Source organism: Malurus melanocephalus, unplaced genomic scaffold (assembly GCF_030028575.1).
Source record: "Malurus melanocephalus ecotype Western Australia unplaced genomic scaffold, MMel_1.1 scaffold_217, whole genome shotgun sequence".
NCBI lineage: Eukaryota > Metazoa > Chordata > Aves > Passeriformes > Maluridae > Malurus > Malurus melanocephalus.
In genome coordinates, this window is record NW_026623449.1 from 794209 (window position 1) to 816878 (window position 22670).

A 22670-nucleotide genomic window follows, 5' to 3' on the forward strand; every position below is an offset into this window, starting at 1 on the left:
TATGTATGAGTTTTCTCTAATAGGCAGAGTAAACTTTTCTGTACAGCAAATGGGTCGAAAGGAAATGAATTAACTCATTAAAAAGAATTCTAAACTCGGATTGCCCTTGGAGTTTGGGTCATTGACAGATGTGAGCTGCATTGCTCACAGTTTGTCCTGCAGGGAGGAAAAGGAGTATTCTCTGACGTGCTTTCTCATCAACCCTGTGTTCCCTTTTATTCCTCCCTCCCTCCCTTTTCTTCTATGTCCCATTTTTCTTTGAGTTTCATTTTCCAAAGTGAGAGGCTTGAAACTGTCAGATTCCATTTTGATAATTTTTTTCCTCTCTCTCTCTATTCCCATGGTAAGTCACCTCATCATCCAACATCCCACTCTTCCCACTTGCCAGCTGCTTCCATCCATAAGTTTTTAAGCATTCCTGAATTTTACATCAATTTTGGAGAGCTATGARAAACAAAATACATCTCAATCAATATATCTGTTGCCTCTTCCAAGGTTCTTTGCCAGTTCTTTTTCTCTCTGTATATACTCTTTATTAGACTTAATCTGCCACAGGTCAGGCAAAGCAGCTCAGGTCCATTAGATTACTTCAGATGCTTCAACACTTTTCTGAMATTCTGACTCAGTTAGAAATTAGATGGCCAGTTAAGCATATTTTCATAAGCCAGAAGCACTTCTCATTTAGTGTGAAAGCCTGAGCCACATGCTCACCAAATCACTGCAAATGGGAAAGACATCGATACATCTGTTTCACCAAAGGTTGGAGAATAAGGGCTAAATAAATATGTGAACTGCAGCTAGGATGTTTGGAATRTAAAAAATGCAGCAGAAGTTAGAAATAAGTATGCTTTAGAGCTTGGTTCAAACAGAGTCTTGTCTTTTACCCTTGTGTCTTTTACAGTAAGACACAAGGTTTGTCACCTGTAGWGGGTTGGGCCAGGTGCCCACAAAGCCTCTCCAGCACTCCCTTCTGTGACAGGACAGGGAAGAAGAGTACTACGAAAGGCTCATGGACTGACATAAGGACAGGGAGACATGACTCTGYGGGGAGAGTGTTTTCAGGGCAAAACAGGTTCAACGTGGGGAAATTAATTTAATTTATTGCCTATCAAATCAGAGAAGCATAATGAGAAATAAACCCAGATSTTGTAACACCTTCCSWCCACTCTTCCTTTCTTCCCATGCTCAACTTAAGATCCAAATGCTCCACATCCTCCCCTCCAGGGGCGCAGGGAATGGGGCTTGCATCAGTTCATCACACATTTTCTGCTGGGCTACTTCCTCCTCAGGGGRAGGCTTCCTCACACTCTTCCACTGCTTCAGCATGGGGACACTCTCATGGGACACACATCTTCATGAACTTGCCCAGCATGAATCYTTCACATTCCTGAAGTTCTTCACAAACTGCTCCAGCATGTATCCCGTCCACAAGTCCTGGGGTCCCAGGTTCACAAGTCCTGCACCAAACCTGGCTTCTCTTGCCGTGCATCTCCACGTCCTACTGGGGTCCTGCTCCTGCACAGTCTTCTTATGGGCTCACAGCCCCCTCCAGGCATCCACCTGCTTCAGTATGGGGCTGTCCATGGGCTGCARGTGGMTCTCTGCTCCACTGTGGRCCTTCATGGGCTATAGGGAAATAGGCTGTCTCACTGTGGTCTTCACCATGGGCTGCAGGTTTCAGCTCCGTCCCCTAAAGCACCTTCTTCCCTTCCTTCTTTCCTTAACTTGTTGTCTGCTGCATTGTTTCTCCCACATATTCTCATTTCTTCCTCTGCTGTTGCACAGTGGTTTTTTTTCTCTCCTTCTTAAATACTTCATGCCAGAGGTGTTACCCCTATCGCTGATGGGCTTAGCCCCAGTTTGAGCATGGGTCCATCATGCACCCAGCTGGCATTTGCAGACATTGGGAAAACTGGTTCTGACAGAAAGCTGCCCCTGTAGCCTACCACCACCACCCCCAAAACCTTACCATGTGAACCCTGTACTGGTTTGAGTTCATGTATCCTGTGTAGAGACAAGTGCAATTTTCTGTAATATAGGTGGGGTGGGGTGTGCATTCAGGTCACGTTTTCTAAGTGTTTCTTCATAATTTGAGGGCTAGATACTTAATTTAACAAGAGCCAGGGCTCTCATGTGATTGTGTATTTCAGCAAGCACACTATACAAAACCTCAAATGCTGTGAAATTTTGCTGGGAATCATAAGAGCCTTAAGAGAGATCCCCTTACTGTTCTTTTGCATAAAGACCTACAAAAAAATCATCAGTACCTTTATAGGTAGCAATCTGATATTACAAATCTGAGCACATGATGGATCTGGTAGCAAACACATGGTAGGACCCCAGTTCCTTCTAAAAAGTGGAATGAGTTAACACTCTTATCTCCCCTTACTGCTTTATTTTTTTATTGTTGTGTAGACTTTGAACAATAATATAGAATAAATACTCTGAATAGAATAATAGAATAATACAGAATAAAATACTCTGTATATTGAAGCCCAAAGCAAATGAGAAAGACACTCCAGAATCCTTAGGGTTGGAAGAGACCTTCAAGATCTTYGAGTCCAACCCATGCCCTAACAACTCAACTAAGCCATGGCACYGAGTGCCACATCCAATGTTTTTTTAAACACATCCACATTAAAGCTTCTCTTATTTAATCTTGTCACTGAGAAATGCTTCTTCTACTGATAATAGGTCATCCACGGCAGAGTGAATATGCTCTTTCCTATAGTCACGTCTAGAAATGCTTTGCTGAACTGGGCTTTGAAAATAGCATGCTGAWAATAAATCATATTGAGTACTTCAGGATTTACATAAGGTACTTATTACTGTTCTCTGAGTGTGAAATTTGTAGTAATGTATGTAATGTTGAGAGACATAGATGTGAGAGTCGCTTCAATAGTACTGTTTATGAGTCAGAGATGTTCTTAATTAAGCCTTTGTTGTGTGCATGGGGGTGATACCAGAATAAAGAAAATTCCTCCCACAATTGCAAGGAAGACAATGGAAAGAGGGAATAAGTTCTTTTGCTGCTGATTTTTGTCTCTCGCAGTTGATTGCAAGAACTGCCCACTTAGGAAACAGGCAAGATGAGACCCTTGCTAGGGGATGAGAGGGTTGTCATAATATAGTCCTTACTAATAGGTAATAAACTCGAAAGAGAAGTGACATGTTAGAACACTGCTGTAAGTGTGTTATGGTTGTATGTTGRGCCAAAAAAAGGAAAAATTGTGTCAGACGTTCTTTTTTGGTGACAGCTGCACCAGTCCTTTTGAGGCATAACACTAGTATCTAGTATCTCTTACTTGTTTTGTTCAGTTCAACAGCAGAGTTGTGAAAAATTAAATCCAAAGRTTGATTGCCTTGTATTAATATGTCCTACTGCTTGAGGTCAAATCCTCTCTTGTTTATTAGAACCATTACAGTCTCATCAGTGGGTTTWTCTACATGAAGGTACAGCTTCCTTGTGTCTTACTACTTTAATACTTTTGGAAAGGAGAAATAATTTCCAAATTTTAAAGCCTTTATTTTAATTAGTTGACGAATAGCATTATCATTACCTGAAAGTATAAGAAAAACAAAAGCCTTTAAATAGAATGGTAAAATATTGCTGTCATTCTCCCTGCCCTTGAGGCTTCCTCTGACTGTCATGAGCACTTTCTGACCAAWGTATAGAGGATTCTGTGCTTTTTACTTTATACCAAAATCAATCAAATTGAAGGATTCTTCCTGCTTGGGATAAGGAAGCTGCTATGAAATCTTTTCTGTCCGTCTCAGTTATTACACTGGTGCTGTGTGAGGTTCTCTGAATCACAATCAGTTCTGCAGAGGGTTCCCTCTGCTCTGTGAGGATACAAGCAAGATGTTAGTATTTTATTGTGAAACAAAAACTGAAAAAAATTAAAAAGGATAAAACACTTCTCCAATTGTAGGTATTATTTTACTGCCACTGTGAAATACTCTGATTCTGTGTAATGCATATCACAGGCTTGAGCTTGGTGAGGGCTACAGCCATTATAAAATGATGTTCCAAAAGCCATCTTCTCTGACCTGTGCAGGTTATGCACCAYAGGTCCTTAATGTGGTTATATTGAATTTTAATATGGAAATTTTAAGTTCAAGTGAGATTTGTTACATGCATTTCTAAGCTTGGATGGAAATAAATTGTTGCTGTCGGGGTGGGGATCTGGAAATGGAATCAACAAGACAACGGTGAGATATAGTAGCTTAAGACAGTAAGTGATTTTCATTCCCTTTTTTATACCACGACTTTTCTGCAGAAACTGGACTGGACTGGAATATCCATGGGATCCTGTTTAGTGCAAAGAAGCTTCTGCGTTGCTATGAGAATCATACAAAATTTCTGCAGTCCTCTTTTCTGTGAGATCTTGCTATGTGTCTGGCCTTTTCATGGTATCCACAGGATAATTGGCTGCCTGCTACAGATATTTTAGTAGTTTCTGTGCTGGCAAAAACTCACTTTTCCAGGTTGCCATCACTCATCCAGCATAATTTATTGCAAAAGGATTTAGGTTGAATATTAGAAAAACAGCCTGCCTGCCAGAGYAGTGAAACAAGATACACAGGGGTGTTGTGGAATTTCCCTCACTGGAGATTTTCAAGAACCRTCAGAAAATGAAAGCTGAGGATGCCTGAAGTGCATGAGACACTTCCTCACTGCAGGGACCCGGCTCAGGGATCTCCTAGGTGCCTGCCACTTGGACTTCTGTTATTCTGTGGGAAAGGAACAAAGCTGGGGTTGAAAAAATATTTGAGAAACAAYTTCTGAAAGACTAGAAATCCCAATCATACAAGGTTCTTTTTCATCATAATCTATATAGCTTTTAGCAATATTAGAAAAGACTGCTGAACTTCTCTAATCTATCGCCAACACTTGCTTTAAATAGTATCATTTGGGATCGGTCTGGTTTAATAGTTACCTGTGGGAACAGGGCTTTATCCTGAAATTTTTGCAATGCTTGTTTTTCTTCTTCGTATCACAGCACCGTTTCATTTCCAGAGAGCTGCCAAAGGCAGCAGCTCAGGTGTTGACCCTGCAGAGAGGTCAGTTGACCCTGCAGATACTTCTGTAGCCTGGTGCTCTGTTAATATAAGGCCCCTGTGTACTGCTGTGGAAGTTCATCCCCCAGAGCAGCCCTGGCTGTGATGGTTTGTCTCATCTTCCTTCTTTCACTGAAGACAAAGCACAGCCAGTGTGAGCRTGTGCCAGCAGAGCATTGATCACCACCACAGTGGCTGGGCGTGCTYCGAGGAACACGGGATGATCAAAGTGCAGGACATCTCTGTAGACTTGCAGCACTTAACAGTAGAGGGGTCAGTCCCAAGGAAAGCTTTTCTGATCAACACAATAATCTGATCAGTTACAATAATCTTATAATAATAATAATGTAATGTGTTGTATTATATGTATAGTTTCTTAATTTGAAAGATTGTGTAGTTTTTTAGCTCTGTTTTAGACTTAATATGAGATATTTCATTTTGTTAGTCTGTCGGGGCTTAACAATAACAATGCCAACACCAGACTGCTAATACTGCTCATTACTAACACTGTAACAACATGATCTGACTGTTACTGACACAAACTAATTTAATTCTCTGCCTGCAAGTTTATCAAGTCAAGCTATGGCACAAAAATTRTTCTACATCTTGTAAATTAGTACTTTACATTACTGGTTAGGATATGAATAGSCCAATTAAATTCATGGAGTAAGCTTTTTCTCCTGAATAATAGCTGTAGTATTTACCATATGCAGAATGCATTTCCACTTCTCTAATTTCAATTGCATATTTATTGACGTAAGGGTATTGTGTTTAGAATGAGGCTGTTTGTTCCTTCAGAAAAATAACACTGAAAGACTGAAATTACCTTAGTTAGCATTGTTTCATTGTCTGTGACATCTCCTTTCCAAATGAAAAAGCACTAAAATCTGTGTTGTGGAAAAAGGCTTGGAAGTTGAAACTTTAATTTAAATACCTTGAGATATGAAATTTACTTTTCAGAAAACCTCCCATATAGCAATAAATTCCCCCTAATTTCTAGTGATATAACTTCTTTGTCAAATACGTTGTAATTGTAAATTGTAGTTACAAGTTGGTTCTTTTAGGAATACCATATTTCTTAAAATTGTCAATGTCACCAGCAAAGAAATTGAGAGGAAATAGGAGGGATCTCTCTCTGATTTGTTTGTTTCAYGGATCTGAGAGCTGTTTAGTTACAGAAATTACCATATCCACCCTTCAAAAGGAGGTTAGTACCCTGTCATCTGTGTGAGTTCCCAGGGATCTAAAAAATGGAACACATATTTATATCCATCCCCTACCAGTTGTCCAGTTCCTATAAAACAGAATCCTGTTTGTTAAATACTAGGTTTATTAAATGATGTCGTATGATCACTGAAGATGGCCATGTGTAATTCCATGTTGTTAATATTGTAAGCTTGTGTAAGTTGTCGCTTGCTCTTTGGGCATTGTGGAGATCAAGCGCAGAAACTTGAGGGTTTATCTTGAAGTCTTTCTTAAGAAAAGTCTCAGAGTCATTTAGAGGAAAATTTTGTCTGAACAGGTATGAAAACAAATCCCTCCTCACCCCAGCCTCTGCTGTAGCCACGTGGATGGGCTGCAGCTGGGGCAGCAGTGAGGGTCTCTTCACGTACCACWCTCCTGGTTTTGAACCCTTGATCCAAATTATTGCCAGCCAGCAAGGTTGGGACATTTCTGAAAACTAAACTGGACYTTTCTGTGTGCTGAAATTGCAACTGGACCATCAGTATCTATGGGAGTCTTTACTACTTCTGAACATCAAGTCCTCCTTCTGTTAGAAAGAATGYGGGGAGTTACTGTTGTCCCTTCAGCTTGGAGTGAGCTTATAAATGTGTTTGTGATGATAATTCAGTGTGTGGAGAAAGTTGGAATCATTGTAAGTAATCACTGGATAGCTTAATAGTGCTGTTGGTGTTTTGATTTGAGCTCGTTTTTTAGAAAAAGGAAAATAATAGAAGCCCTTAAAAATATGTGTCTGTCACAACCCAAATCAACCCTATCTGTGCATATCAAGGGAAATTTAAAAGTACATTTAGGCAGAATCTCTCTTTCAGACAAGATTGCAAGTGTTTTAAGGTAAGCACATGTTTGACGGCGAATATGTTTGAGTGTCAGCCCRTGCTACAAAGCCTCTCACCATATTTGGGTTTGATATACTTAAAAATGCAWTTTATTCTTCAATGCATTTAGTAAATAACTGGTGATAGCAGACATGTCTAGACACATATCTCTTTTAAAACTTACTTATTCTGTGAGCATTTTTTTCATTTCTTTAGTAGTGCTCAACATCTTTGTTTTTGCTAACAATATGGCACTATCTAAGGAGCTGATTCTTCAAGAAATTTCCTGTCAGGTCTCCTAAATAAAGCAGATTTGAGATATAGTAAGCAAAACATGTATGCTTGTTCCTTGTTTAAGWAATTGTCTGGAAACATAATACTACTAGAAGAAGGCACAGAAAAATTTCATGCTCTTTCTATGACTGTGGCAAACTATCTGTGCTCATCAGTAACAGTTTGATGAAGTTATAGCATTTGCCTTACTTTTTTTTTCTCTAAAAGGTACAAAATTAGTTTGTTGCATGTGTTCATGTGTTACTACTAACCAGGCTTTTTCAAAACAAAGGATATAGAAATGCAAATATATGCAAGTGTTTACCTTTTTGTTGTTGGTGGGGTTTTGTTGGGGTTTTTTCCCCTTTAAAACAGATTAAAGTCTTAAAGGCAAAATCCTGTAATGATTTGGGCCTGGAAAAATCTTGATGACAGTATATATGCTTCTACTGTACAGCCCAAAATAGAGTTTGCAAATAATCCTTTGAGACCTAATTTTGATGCATAATGATCTGATTACACTCCATCTTGAATCCTGAGAAGTCCTGGAGATTTGTTTCTGCCSCTTCTCACTTTCCAACATACTTTTAGGCAAATTACCTCTACTGCCTCAATCAATATCCTTCCTTTTAAACATTATCTAGTGCTAAAACAAAATCTCCATTTCAGGACATGCTGAACATATTGTATGTATGTAAGTTCTCTTGCTCTTTTTCTGCCTTTTTTTTGCATTTTTTTTGGTTCTTGTCAGAATTCTATAAGTACTCACAACATCAAAGATAAAAAATGGAAGTGGCTCTGCAGGATAATCCTGTTGCAGTCCGTGCTCCACACTGAGCCCTTCTCATTCATGCTGAAACCATTTTAGTATGAAACAAGACCTGACACAGTTGAACCTTTGTTGTTTGGTGTACAGGTCCTATTCCCCAAATCTTGCTTCCTTTGAAGGTTGCTGAGCATTATGCATCACTTTCTTTTAAATTGGAAGTAATAACTTTTAAGTTGTGACTTATAATTCACGTTCAATGTATACTCTACGATGAACAGCAATAAATGTAATTCCAGATGGTTTTGTAAGCCTTTGTTTAATAAGTATTTATGAATTTTGTGCAATTTTTCATGCCAGATATTTCTGACTTTTGTAACACTTTCCTTGGAGCCTGGAGTTAAGCCTGCAAGTCTTTTGACTCTGTAAAATTGTAGACATTAAGCATGTATGTACATATGAGTATATAAAAGCAATTATATGCTGTTGTTTTTCAAATAACTCAGAGTTAACTCTTGGCTGCAATGAAAAGAAGCAGTGGCATTACTGGGTATGGTTTTGAAACAAAATTAGCTCTAAATTTGCCAGTTCTGAAGTACCATCATACAAAGCCTCAACTCAGTGTGCTCCATTGAAGGCATTCTCCATGAATACTTGGAMATTATAATTTCTTACTCCATCCTTTGAAAATTAAATTTAAAGAAATGCATTTAAAAAGAATAAACTGAGTAGTACAGAAGACAGAAGGACTTGAAATCAAATCAGGGAACAGAATGTACATTACATAAWGGAACAGCCTTTACTGAGGAAACGATAACCTTTGGTGGCTATTTTGTAGAAATGCTATGAGAAGAAATTGTTTATATTGAAATTTGCTAATATTCTGGCTATGAAATTTCACTTAATTTTAACTCCTCTGCCATGAATAGAATAGAATAGAAATGCCATGCATGGTAAGCAGTATCATAACGGTATTTTCTAGAACCTCAAACGTACTTCTGTAAGACTTCTAAAAATATATTTGAAAGGCCAAGTTATTTTGGGATGCTAGTATTTTCAAAAGAATGTATTGAAAACACTAGTTGTCTGTATCACACAGGTATTGGGAGTTTTCCCAAGAGCTCCCTGCTTTCTGATAGCATTTACTAATCTTTGCTTTCCTGCTTGTAAACTATGAAAGATGTTTGGGGAGAGCACTGCAGCTCCCTTTTGAAGCAGGAGTCTTCAGACAGATAAATTAGCATCTCTAGTGTGGCTGTTCAATATGAGATAAATGGATTTTCATTTAAATACAGACTATTGTTAATTCTGCTAGAAATGAGTGCTTCACAGCCCTGGGTATGAGCCAGAACAGATGTGATCATCCACTTCTGAGTCACCTGGGACAGTTCCTGCTGGATTTTATGCCTGTGGCCYATAACAGCAGTGTGAATCATAGGGTTGCAAAGTTTGGAAAAGACCATGTTCAGCACTAATCCATGTACTGAAGTGCCATAGGCACGCGTTTTTTGAACACTTCCAGGAATGGTGACTCCACCACATCCTGGGCTTCCTGTTCCAATGCCTGAACACCCTTTCAGTAAAAMGCTTTTCCTAAAATCCAGTCTTGTGCAAGATGTGGCAGTGTTTTGCTTGGGAACTGTGGAAAAGCATTGCTTATATGTTTGTGCAGGGTCACAGTGAATAAGCTGRCTGAACTCAATATTCACTGGGTGTTAAGCTTGTGGGTGAGTTAATTTCTCTTGTGACTTGGTCTGCTGCAATGCTGATGTCCAGTGATCCAGTGGTCACTCATGCACTGTAATGTCAGATGCTTGTTTGGTCTGGAGAAGAGGAGCCTGAGAGGAGACCTTTTTGCTCTCCAAAACTACCTGAAAAGGAGGGTGTAGTGATGTGGGAGCTAGTTTCTTCTTCCCAGATAACAAGTGATGGAACAAGAGGAAATGGTATCAAGTTGCRTCAGGGGAGATCTAGATTGGAAAATTTCCTTAACAAACTGCTTAGCTCACTCAAAGCTTTAGACTAGGCTGTCTAGGGAAGTCACCACCCTCAGAGATATTTAAAAGACGTGTAGATGTRGCACTTAGGGACCTGGTTTTGTGGTGGTCTTGGCAGGACTGGGTTAATGGTTGGRCTCAGTGATYTTAGAGGTCTTTTTCAGTCTTTGTGATTCTATGATTCTATGCTGCTCCAAGCCCTTTAAATGAGTACTGCTCCTGATTGACGAAGTGGGGATTCTACAGGCTTTAATGAGAGGTGTGATGGAGGCAGTCAGTGCTCTTGAACATGCAGTTCATCCCAGCATTTGACTCTAAAGCAAGACATAGTGCATGGATTTGGCCAAGTGCCAGTCTTTAGTGACCAAACTGGAACAGCAGACTGGCAGCAGAGACTGTCGGGGGCAACTGGCTAATGGACCTCCGGAATTATCCAAGATAGAGCAAGGAAACTACGTTTTCTTGAGCTGTTAAGCATCCTCCTCACACGCAGCAATGCTGTTTGTGTGGAAGTGATATTAATAATGGAGGCCTGCCATTTAATCTGATAATTTCAGATGTATTGCTTGTATTGGTTTTCAAGTCAGTGCATTTCTGAAAAAAAGATAGTGTTTAATGGTTTTATTTAAACTGTAAGTATCAGACTAGAAAAATGGGATTTCATTAAAGTGTTAAATATAGAAAGTAATGCAGTGATGGTAGTTTTAAGAATTTGGTGGTAGAAACAAAAAAAAAAAACAAAAAACCAACAAAAACCCCCCAGTGTCATGATACTGTGTTTACGTAGCCAAAAAAAAGAAGGATTTTACATGATCTGTAAAATTATAGGTGCTTTAACTGTGAAGAATTTCACTTAAAATGAAGAAATGARAAAAACAGTATTGTGGACTGATTATCATATCAAATGTGTATTCAGCACTATCAGAGCATCTTGCTCATTTCATGTATGCAGATAACTTTTGGAGAAACCTTTCCAGAAGAGTTGGATTTTAACTTTCTCACATCCAGGCTGTGCATACTGTAGCAATTTCTACAATCTGAATGATAACCAAAAAAGCAGGTCTGTGTTAATATAGAATTATATCGTATAATAGCTTTTAAAATGTTTCCAGCAGCTTTGTAAAGTCATTAAATCTTTCAAGAAGCTGGAAAAATGAATCTTTGGTTCAATTTCCAACTATCTGTTACATATTCTTTATGGAAGACAGTCTTTCTCTTAAGGAGCTGGGGTATTTAGTAGACATTAGAGTTTTGCTTAATACCCAAAAATAAACAAAATTGACAAAAATAAGCAAAATTGGTAGCTSTCTGCTATTTCTGATCTCTTTATTTAAGGGTGACCTCTGAGTAGGAAGTTTTTGTAAGACATTATTGTATATGGAGTTGAGGCTGTTTTGCACATAAACAGTTTTTTTGGTGTCATGGAGTTTAGCCTTTGCTTTGCGGTGAAGGACATTGATCTCGATTTGTTCATCTGTACTCTTGTTTTTCTAAGGATGTCCATCTATTGGCTTAATCTAAGACAAGGTTACAGAAATTCTTAAATCAGTATMTTTTCTTTTACAACCCTCAAAAATAGGGTTTATTCCAATGTTTGTAAAAGAATTCGAGACCTTTTATAGATGGAGTTATTCTCAGACTTTGAATTTTCTATGTGTTGTTATTAAGTACTGTACTATTGCTTGGACAATTCAATCATGRCAGAAGAGCTTTCAGCAGACCAAAGCTGGTATTTTTAGGCCATTGTAATGATTCACAGTAGCYGAAATTCAAAGAATGACAAGTTTTAACTGCAGATCAAAGTGTAACACGCAATGAAGTATAGAGTGCATAGATTCAGTTGGCAATGGAGGACTGAATATGGTCCCCTCCAAGTCTTATGTTCTAGTTTGCCAAGACATGAGTGGTTTGGGGAATGTTTGTAAAATCTGTCTTTCATTAGCAATTGTGAACTGTTCTTCATTGCTAATTCATCCTCAGCTTTTGCTTAAATCATGCAGAATATTATGGTGATGTTAGTGATCCTTTTAAAAAAAAAACACAAGAAAAAAACCCAATTCACTCTGATTGTTTTCATTCTGAAATATATCAATTTCATTTGATTCATCCTCTACCATCAAATCTCATGTGCAATTGGAGTAGGAGTTGGTTAAGAAGAGCAACTTCCTTCTCTTGAGCATTTTGCTGTATGTGTATTAGTATCAAAATGRCTTATTAGAGCCTGAAATTCAGATCTTAATCAGGAACTCTACGTAGTAGTCAATTCCAGATGGATTTTTTTGTTCTGCTTGATAATACATATTTTTACTCAGTTTTCTTGCACTTGTATCAGCACTTTCTGTGTGTACAGGGGATRTTGGGGTTTACTTTCTTTCCCCGAAGATCAAGTGAGGTGAAAGTCTGAGCAGTTTGGACAATCTACCTATGTAATTACAGTTAAGAGGCTGTCAGCGTGCTTGATAGTGATAAAGGGAAGAGGACTTAGTTCCAGCTTAGCTTGAATTTAGAGATGAAGCTTTAGAAGAAATAGAAGTTCCTGTACTAGGTAATGAAAATCTTYGCCTGCTGATAATTAATGCTAAAAATTAACAAAAATTACCCAGAACCTAATGAAGTTTTTTGCACTGCTGGGTAGAGAGGATTATTTTTATTTTTGTAGAATATCTAACTATGCATTCAGCCAGTGCTTCTTCTTGTTCCCTGTGTTTCAGCACCCAAGGACAATGAAGAGCGTGTGTTCCGGGARCGGATGCGCCCCAGGAAGCGCCAGGGCGCGGTGCGGCGCAGGGTGCACCAGGTTAATGGACACAAATTCATGGCCACCTACCTTAGACAGCCAACGTACTGCTCACACTGCAGAGACTTTATATGGTATGGAGTAGCTCTGCCTTTGCTTTCTTTGCAACTTGGAAYTGGGGAGTTAGCACACCTCCCTGTTTTGCTGAAGTGAAGGTTTTATAGAGTAGTAGCTCTCTTCCTCTTTATTTTGACATTAAGCTGTCATCAGTGTTTCAGGTGATAATAGAAGGCTGTTAAACCCCAATCATGAACGTTAGAATTTGTTGCATTTGTAGTTTTTCTCCTTTGAGCCACAAAGTTCTGTATTTCCCTATCTAGTGCACACTAAATTCCAGGYAGACAACCAGTCTAGTATTATGTAAGTGCCTAAGTGTAGATTTAGACCTAATATTAGATCTTTACTTTTTGTCAAGATGACAGAATCCTTTGTTACGTGCTTAAGAATCATCATRTTCCTTCTAAGAAAAGCAAAGCTCCTGTACATCATACTGAAGTTACTGGAATAAGGGTATATTGTATTTCTAATGATACATGGATTTTGGTGCTCAGTGTACAGTGTCTTTGTTATTACAGCGTGCACCAAGAACTCCCTTTTAGAAATTATTTACGTCAGTTTTGAGTATTTTCACTTTTCAGATGGTGAAAGGGATGGAGACATTCAGTTTTCAGATATTTTTCAGCAATTCCTGATGTTTTCTAAAGTAACCTAGAGATATTGATTTACACATAAGACCTGATATGATCCACAGTTAATATTTTTTAGGAGTGTGCAGTGAATCACTTTCTTAATGTAAAATTATGTGAATTGTGCATGAATTCAACTGCATTCCTCTAAAAAGTGCTTGGAGGTTAGGCTTTATGTTGCCTAAGGTGATTTCAAGCAATAATATTGAGAAATGCAATCTTCTGTCTATTTAGAGGTCTGTTTGATGACAATTTACCWCTTTGTCCCTTTTCTGTTTACTCTCTGGCTTTGTCTGTTTCGCTATAGTAAATATGTCTTTACTTCTGACTTTCTTCATGGTCTGCCATCCTTSCTGTTATCTCCCAGCAGATGAAAAGTTCCTACTTTGACCTGATCTCAGTCTAGGCATGCAATTATCATATGATTCGTTATGATAAGCTTTACTTTAAACATGTGCATGTCCCAAAAAGGGAAGAAAAAACATTTTCATTTTAAAAAAATATTTCTTCTTCATTTTCTAAATCACTTTATTATTTTTCAGGGGTGTAATAGGAAAACAGGGATACCAATGTCAAGGTAAGAGACATTTTACATAAGGATAGTTTAAATATATTTATTACATTACGTAAGTAATAAGATTTTTTTATCAAGGATTGTATGTGTTCAGTGCCAGGAATTTAGCACATGATGATCAGAATGAGTTTGTTCTTGACAAGTATACAATACTTACACCAAGTCATAGCAATTTTTTTTTCAAAACTGTGTGTCTTAGGCATCATATTTGACATAGGAGCTCAGCTAATAGCCTTGAACATTAAATCCCAGATATCTCTTAATGTATATCCATCTAGGGAACCATATCTGCAGATGTTGGCTTCTTCATTTTTCAAGTCTTGCATTTTAAAATTGAATGCTCTTTATTCTGCTTAAGATTCTGTGTTTAAAAATTCCAGGTAATTGCAAAGACTGTAATTTATATAGATGAGATAATTATAGAGGTCATCATTAGAGAAGGTTATAGCTAAGACTGCAGAAGTGCTTCATTTTCATCTCCCATTATTCAACTTAATTTCTTGTACTTTTTATACAATCACGTCTTGGGATGATGTTTTAGTACTTAATTCTCATCTAACAAGTAGAAACCATCAAGTTAGTGATGATTTTTCAGTTACAAAAGACTTGATGTAATCTCATTGTAAATAAGCAAATGCAATTTTTTTTATAGAGCTTTACATGCCATAGTAAGAATTACTGTATTAACACACTGGAGAGGTACCTTGACTTCTGATTTAATTTTTTTTCCTTACAAAAATGGCCAAAACTGGTGAAAGTGAAATTCATTGCTTCACTATGAGGGTTTTTAYTTTGTTTAATGACCTTGAATTCTAGAGTATGACAGACCTCATAATTGTTAATCTTATCTGTCATATCTGCAAATATTATTCATTGATTAAATAATCAGGATGTATATTGGCAAGGCATTTTTGCCTCCTGAAACCTTTTAGTGCTATCAGCTTATGACAGTGTGTTATAGAAAGAATGTTGGACTTTTTTTTTTTATTCTTTTGACCTTTACAATGTCTCTTTTCCTGTGAATCTCTTTAGAYAGGAATGGTTTTTGCTATTGTGTCTCATGCAATGTGGGCCTCATGGTCTTCATCAGATAAATAAACCACATATGTAAAAATTGAGAAAAATTATGGTTAACATTTTAGAAGGTAATTTGTAGTTTTACTGATGAGATATTTGGCAGATATGCTTTAGTTATCTTAAMATTCTTTGCTATTTGAAAGTCCATTATCTTCTGCCTTTGTAAACCAACGATTTCATAGGACTCACAAATTTACCACCAGTCACTTGCACACTTTCAAGTCCTGGTGGTTCTAGTCTTCTGATATCAGACTTTTGCTTTAAAATTAATCTTCATGAAAACTCACTTCTTTTATCTGTTTTTGTCTTTCTAGTTTGCACTTGTGTAGTTCACAAGAGATGCCATGAACTTATAATAACAAAGTGTGCTGGCTTAAAAAAACAGGAAACTCACGATGAGGTAAATGTTTATAAAATAATTTTTCTAGATGAAATTCCGTCTTTCATCTGTTTAAAGTAGTTCCATCTCCTCTGTTCAATCAATAGATGTTACAGATTTTTTTTGTGCTCTTCTGGTCATTTTGTGTTGTAGCATTTGCTTCAGGATGCTAGATTGCCATCACAGTTTCATTTACATAGGAATTATCATACAGAAATTGATTTCTAATTGGTATACTTTCTGTAACATCCAAATACTCAAAGAACTCTTTCAACTCCTTTTCATTTTTAACAGTTTCTTTCCTTTTCTGAGTTGCACAAGTTTTGTCATTTTAATTCAGAGGAAGCAGGCTGGGATCCCTCATTCACCTGACTGCATTTAGTGTGGCTGAGCCATCAGCAGCTGTTAACCGAGCTGGGGTGCTCAGGAGGGTATCTGGCACATAAAAGACTGCCCAGAATTTGCTTGCAAAGTCTCACCTCAACRAAGAATGCATCCCAACTGTCAAAATGTAGTTATGTTCTTTAAAGTATTTATAGCCCTCAAGTACAAACAGTGAATGCTTTTTTCTTACATAGAAGTTTTTGGTTTGTGCTTCAGCAAAAAAGCAAATGTGTGCTCATTGCCCTGTTCTGTTTTGTGCAAAAAGCAAGGGCCTGTTGTCTTTCACAATATGATTAGGTGAAGTGGTCTTTGGGYGATCACAGTTCCTTGGCCACACAGAAAAAGTACATTTCTCAATTTTATTTTTAAAAAACCTACATTCATATGATTGAAAAAGGCTAACTTTAAATTACAAGTCAGAGTTGTATTGTAACAGGGCAGTTTTAATCTATTCTTTCAACTTCAACATGAATTTGACTGAGGCACTAACTGATCTCATTTTTTCCTGTGTTTCACTAGCATTTTCCTTACTGGAAATATTCTTTAATATCTAGTTCAGAACCAGTGTTTTACATCCAAAATATGGTCATGTGCATACAGTTGTGRTAAAGGGCCATGTTGGTCTAGTGCTGGTTTTGTGTAGTACTCACAGGAAGATACAAAATCCTGCCCAGGTTTATATTCCCAGGCTCCAGTCTGGAGGAGACTTGCATACTTTGCTGATATTCTCATTGTTTAGAAGGGGTACTAGATCATTGGAGAAAAGCCAGCGGTAATAGAAAAGGGAAGGAAAAGCATAAAAATAAATCTCCTGCAATGCAATGGCCACTATAAAAACTTATCAATGACATCCTTTAATTAGTAAGTAATCATATCTGGAATCCCTGAACACAACAGGTTATCATTATCATTATAATAATCTAAAGAAGAGTGGGATATGAAAAGGTAACAGATTTTATGATATATTTCTTTTTCTTAGTCCTGTATTAGTTTGGCCTCCTGCTCCTAAAACAATAGGGAGTGACTTCCTTGCCTTCCACATTAGAGATCTTTCCTGATAGCTATGTATTTGTTGTTCCCAAAAGTACTAGGAAGTAGACTGTATTCTTTATCTCTTGGACAACAGCAACCCTTCCCCCWCTTTTCCCCAGATAAAGTAGTGAAAAGAGATCTGCAATTGGAGTGTATCTATTGCAATGGTCATCAACTAAGCATGGACATGTTTCATCTCATTTGAATTCTGTGTGGTTTCAAAATGCAGCAGGGCCTCARCATACACTGATTGCAGAGAAATTAATTAAAATGAAATATGCTGTGCTGTCTTTTTTCAGCAAGTGGGATCCCAGCGTTTCAGTGTCAACATGCCTCACAAGTTCAGCATTCACAATTACAAAGTGCCCACCTTCTGTGACCACTGTGGTTCATTGCTCTGGGGTCTTTTGAGACAAGGTTTACAATGTAAAGGTAAGGCACCACTTCAGAGCTTTTCTTTTTCTTTGTGAGTGACTTGTAGACTTGGAAARACTTCAGGTAACTATGTCAGCATGTACAGAAATGAATAGAAAAGTAGTGGATAAGAAGTGTAAGAATTTCCATCATGGTGCGAAGAAGGTCCTTTACTCTGTTAGTAACAGCAGTCAGTAACAGATACAGAGGTAAGATGTTGAAGAAACACATTTTGCWCTCACTCCTTTGTAGGTTTATTGCCACAGAAGATATTAGAAGTTAACAAAAAATAGAGGAGCGTGGCAATTTGCCTCCCTTCAGTTTATATGCTTTTTGTGTTTTCAGGTTTGTTAAACTTTTTAAACATTATTCCAGCTACTTTTCCTTTCAATACCATCTTCAGAAATTGCTATTATATATTGGCTAGAGTAGGTCAAACCAGTCCTGTGTGCCTGTATCCAGAATATGAGGTATTCTGATACCCAGCTAAATCATCCTTTGCAACAGTCTGCCTAGCCCCTCTATTCCAGAAATTAAAGGATTCAGTATGTTCTGCCACTTAAAGACTGTGTACTCTGTACAGGAACTGTGTGTGAAAATATGTGAAAAGGCTGGAAGGTGCATTCATGTCATTGTAGTTGTCAAAAATGTTTGGTTCCATATCTCATTGTTTCAAGCAGATCTATATCGTGATGAGAGAACTGTACAGACAATTACAAAGTAAATTCATATTTTAGAAATAGTTAATGGAATTCTTCAGTTAATGGGTTGAAGGAAATGATGTAATGAAGGAAATGATTGTCAGATTTTTAGGAAGTAGTGCCTAGTGGAATGATAACCATTTTCATTTTGTTATACTTTATGAATGGATAGGTCCATCTTCATAAATACAAAAATCATGTTATATAYACCTCTCAACAGCGGAAACATGGACTCACACATATATGTATAAATATGAAATASCTCCTTTGCAATTTTTTTTATATGAGAGCTGTAGTATCTCTCTACCTAATCTGTACATATATGATTTCTCTTTCATATTCTAACACAAGTACCCTACTGTTCATTTGGTCTTAACTGTTAAATGTGTGCATTTACTGTATAGCAGATGCATAGAAAAAATAGTGCAGAGAAATTACGCTCCTTTCTACATGTTCATAAAATTATTGCCTATAAAAATGCAGTGTTGTCTGCATGAAATCTAGAACCCACCTGGACTGGAAATATCATTTTATCAGTGCTTGGTTTTCTCTCTTTAACAAGTGCTGAGTGACTCCCTTCTTCAGAGATGTACTTCTTGCCCAGTGTGGTTATTAATACCATGATAAGTGTATAAAAGAGATTTATTCTTTTTCAGGGTTTTTTCACTGGTTATTCCTGTGCATCTTTTTACAAAATGTTTTCATGAAGTTGAACTGTACAAAATTTTTCTGCTATTTTAAGCAATTTGCTCCCTYGATGTCTACTTGTATGGATCCTAGCTCAAACGTTTTACTTGCTGCTGAGGTTTTGCCACTGAATACACATTYATTGAAAATGCTGTGTTTAGCAATTTGTTTCTGCTCATCTTGTGAGTGAAACATACTTAAAAAAGAAGGACGCCAGTTGTCTGAAGCGTCTGGTTATGGCCASATACAGTGCCTGGATATAGTYTCATGAAAAAAGCATGAAGAAAACATGAAAAACAATTTTTTTCATTAGGRGTTGTCTAGTGAAAGTTCCCTTGATGAAAATATATAATGAAATTTAAATTTATAAATACGTAATTTTTAATTTTCTCCAGAAGTTAAAGAAGTGAGGAATTTGAACAATTGAATTTTAATCTAGTGTTTAATCACACGTGCAGMTGCGCTCTCTTTATGCCTTTTTCCACAAGAGGGCACTGGAGTCTCAGATAAAATATGTCAGCTGCTTCCCAATAAATCCATGTTCCACGAGTTTTAATGGAGCTGTGTTCTCGCCTCGGCCCCATAATCTGGAAGCAAAGTAACTTTTTTTCTCTCCCCATAATAATATAATAGYTTCAAGAGATTTAGGGACAACAGCTTTGTAACTGAATTGCCACTTAAAGAAAGTGGGTGTCTAACCCTTAATTTTTATTAAAACTTAAAGTGGTGTTAGCTTTATGACTGCCTACAYTAGAATTTAATCTACTTCAGTAAAATAGAGTAAGAAGCAGTAATACATGTTGTGCTCTCCATAGTGGACTGTTWAGTTCCAGGCTCTGAAGGACTTTTTTTCTAAAAAAAATTCTATTTAGGAGTTACAGGATTGTTAGACATTTTCATTTGTTCCTACATTCTGAGTACTGTGTGAAAAAAAAAAAAAATCTACATTATCGTAGCAGAAGAGTGATAACCAGGTAAATCACTTTATATTAGCATTTATGTATACCTTCAAATCCAGCGAAGTATTCTYCTACTAAGGTTGTATGTATTTGGAAAAGTTACTGGTAGGTACAATAAGATCTGGTTCAGATAAGGCAAATGCATGCGAAGATAGTATTTAGTTTTATATTTCATTGCAGTGTGCAAGATGAATGTACATCGACGCTGTGAAACAAATGTGGCACCAAACTGTGGAGTGGATGCTAGAGGCATAGCTAAAGTTCTTGCAGATCTTGGAGTCACTCCAGATAAGATCACTAATAGTGGGCAGAGGAGGAAAAAGGTAATTTAACTATAGATTTTCACATTAAAAAAAATAAGTATTACTGTATTGTAAATTTATTACTTGGGTTCAATCCTACTCAAAATGGTTTGCACAATAATTTTCTTATAAGTCAGTACAGACCAAAGACCTTGAGTTTTGTTTTATAAGTGTAAATAATCTATCCTGAACTTTAAAATGAAATTTATTTTGACCTGGTACAACGTTGCAGACCTGGAGTCTATAGTCTGGAAGGATTTCCCGTTTTTAATTTTGAAGGAAATTTGACAGAGAGACAATGTCTGAACACAGTTAAGAGCATAAATGCATTTTTGGCTCAGAATTGGCATTGGATAATTGATTGATTGATTGATTGATTGATTGGGAGAGAGCACTACTCCATAGTGTTGTAAAAGCTGATGAATGAGCAATGTTCTGATTCTTATGAAGAGGAGCTGTTTGCCAGATGACAATTCTGGAGTAATCATCCCTTTTATAGGAAGAACTGGGCTGTTCTAGAAATAAAAATCACAGGTCACCCCAAGTACATCCAATCCCAATGGAGTTATAGCTGASTGGTGATGTGTATCCTGGGTCAGAATGGGCCAACACTTTATCTCTCTGTTTGCATGATTGCACAACAGACCCATCACTCCCACAGAAAAAGGCAATTTTTGCCATAATTTCTTTAAACATTGACAGTGGCTTCTGTTCATTTTCCTGCTTATTGCACACTGGATCCCCTGTATGCTATTTTAAAATATTACAGAAATGTAGAAAACTCAAGAATTAATTAATTGATCTGAAACTCCTGGGAAAAGGTGCTGTCATGCTGTTACTGCATGAGTTAGTTTGCAGTGCTTGCTGATACGTGTTGTAGTTAAATGCATTTACTGGATAAATTTGAATACTGACTCATGGTGGCTTCTCAAAACTTTCCCATTCTCTGTTTATGTATATGATGTTTATTTTATCTTAACAACCTGTTTTTTCTTTCGATTGCCTGGTTTTTCTCTGTTTTTGTTACGATTTCCATTTGATGTGATGCCAYCTGTATGGCTGAGGTTCTCCCAGTGAGAATCCATAGGGGTAGAAGATCTTCACTTTCCTTCATACTTATGAATTAAAATTGTTGAATTGAATTTCCTCATGACACAGGAAGATCTCAGAGCTGAGTACCCCTTTTGGAATTTTTCTTAGCTAATTGCAGGTGCAGAGACTCAACCACCAGTTCTGGGAAGTGCATCATCAGAAGAAGACAGGTCGAAGTCAGCACCAACATCTCCTTGTGATCAAGGTCAACCAAATATTTTTGTTTCCAAACTAACATTTTGTCCCACATTTCCTCAAGAAAAAAAAAAAAATCTATGAGCACCACCGTCTGTAGAACCAAATCAACAAAGTAGTTAACACCAGAAACTGAAGCATTTTAAGTTATGAACTGCAAAATATTTTTTAAAAAGGCCTGCTTCTCCTTTAATTAAATCTGTGAAATTAGGTGGCTTTTAAAGCAAAGCTGTAAAATAGTCATCTTGAAATATTGTTAAGCTTACTACATGGGTTCTTGTCAATAAAATATCTTCATGGAAGAAGTTTATATATTCCATTGTAAGAGCAGAGAATATTTTAAATAGTAACACAGAACTTGAGAGAGAGACTTTATTTATCTGAAAATCCTCTTACTGTTAATAAGTTTTTGAGATAAAATTGACTCTGTAATTCCATGTTGAACATTTGTGATAATAAAAAGTTCCATCCAGAAAGGCTATGCTAGCATGTTCATGTGGTCTCTAGAGGCTCCTTAAAACCATGTTTCCTTTCAGTAATTTCTTTTATGCRTGGATTTGGACACAAGTATTTTATTCACTGATATGACCTGATTTCATTGAGCTGAGCAGCTGATTGACAGAATGTGTATGTCAACAGCACGTTTTGATTCTGATCTAATTGTTTTTAGAAATTGGAAGTCTCTGACCTCTGAATCCAGAACTGATTTCAATTTGTCAACCTTTTCACGTTGTTTTCATAAAATCRTAATTTTAAAAATATCCGATATTTTATTCAGAATAAGAACAAAGCATTTTTCTAAATTCTCTCCCTAATTTCACTTTTGTAGCTGTCCAATCAAGTTTTTGCTTCCAAGGCCATCAGGCAGAGGTACCATGCAGGAACTCAGGGTGGACCCTGAGGACTGTTAGTCACCAGGACTCTGCATTTAATACTGAGAAGCCTTCAGAACCATTTTAGCAGATGTACAYAATTGCTGCTTGAAGCAGCACTAGGAAGTGGTCAAATACTTTATTGGCAGGCGTCTGATAACAGCTGGAGCTGAATAAGATGCTCCATTCATGTTGACTTCAAGGACCGGGACGCCCAACTATCCTTTGAACTTTTGAAGACACAGCTCTAAAATACTTAAGCAGGAAGATGAGTAAGTGCTGCAGGAAGATAGGGATATTCAAAACAAAGTACTTCTCTGTGGTACAGGAACACCCAAAGTCACTAAAACAACTATTTGGCT

General features: G+C 37.2%; 1 protein-coding gene across 1 annotated transcript in view; it reads left to right on the top strand.

Annotated features, from left to right (window-relative positions):
• PRKCE (protein kinase C epsilon) overlaps window positions 1-22670 on the top strand; it is a 280126-nt gene that overhangs the window by 160210 nt on the left and 97246 nt on the right. The window contains exons 3-8 of the mRNA XM_057374126.1: window positions 12869-13028; window positions 14183-14217; window positions 15606-15691; window positions 17386-17518; window positions 20028-20170; window positions 21350-21446. Of these exons, the coding sequence (XP_057230109.1) occupies window positions 12869-13028; window positions 14183-14217; window positions 15606-15691; window positions 17386-17518; window positions 20028-20170; window positions 21350-21446 (654 nt within the window). The remainder of the gene's footprint in view (window positions 1-12868; window positions 13029-14182; window positions 14218-15605; window positions 15692-17385; window positions 17519-20027; window positions 20171-21349; window positions 21447-22670) is intronic.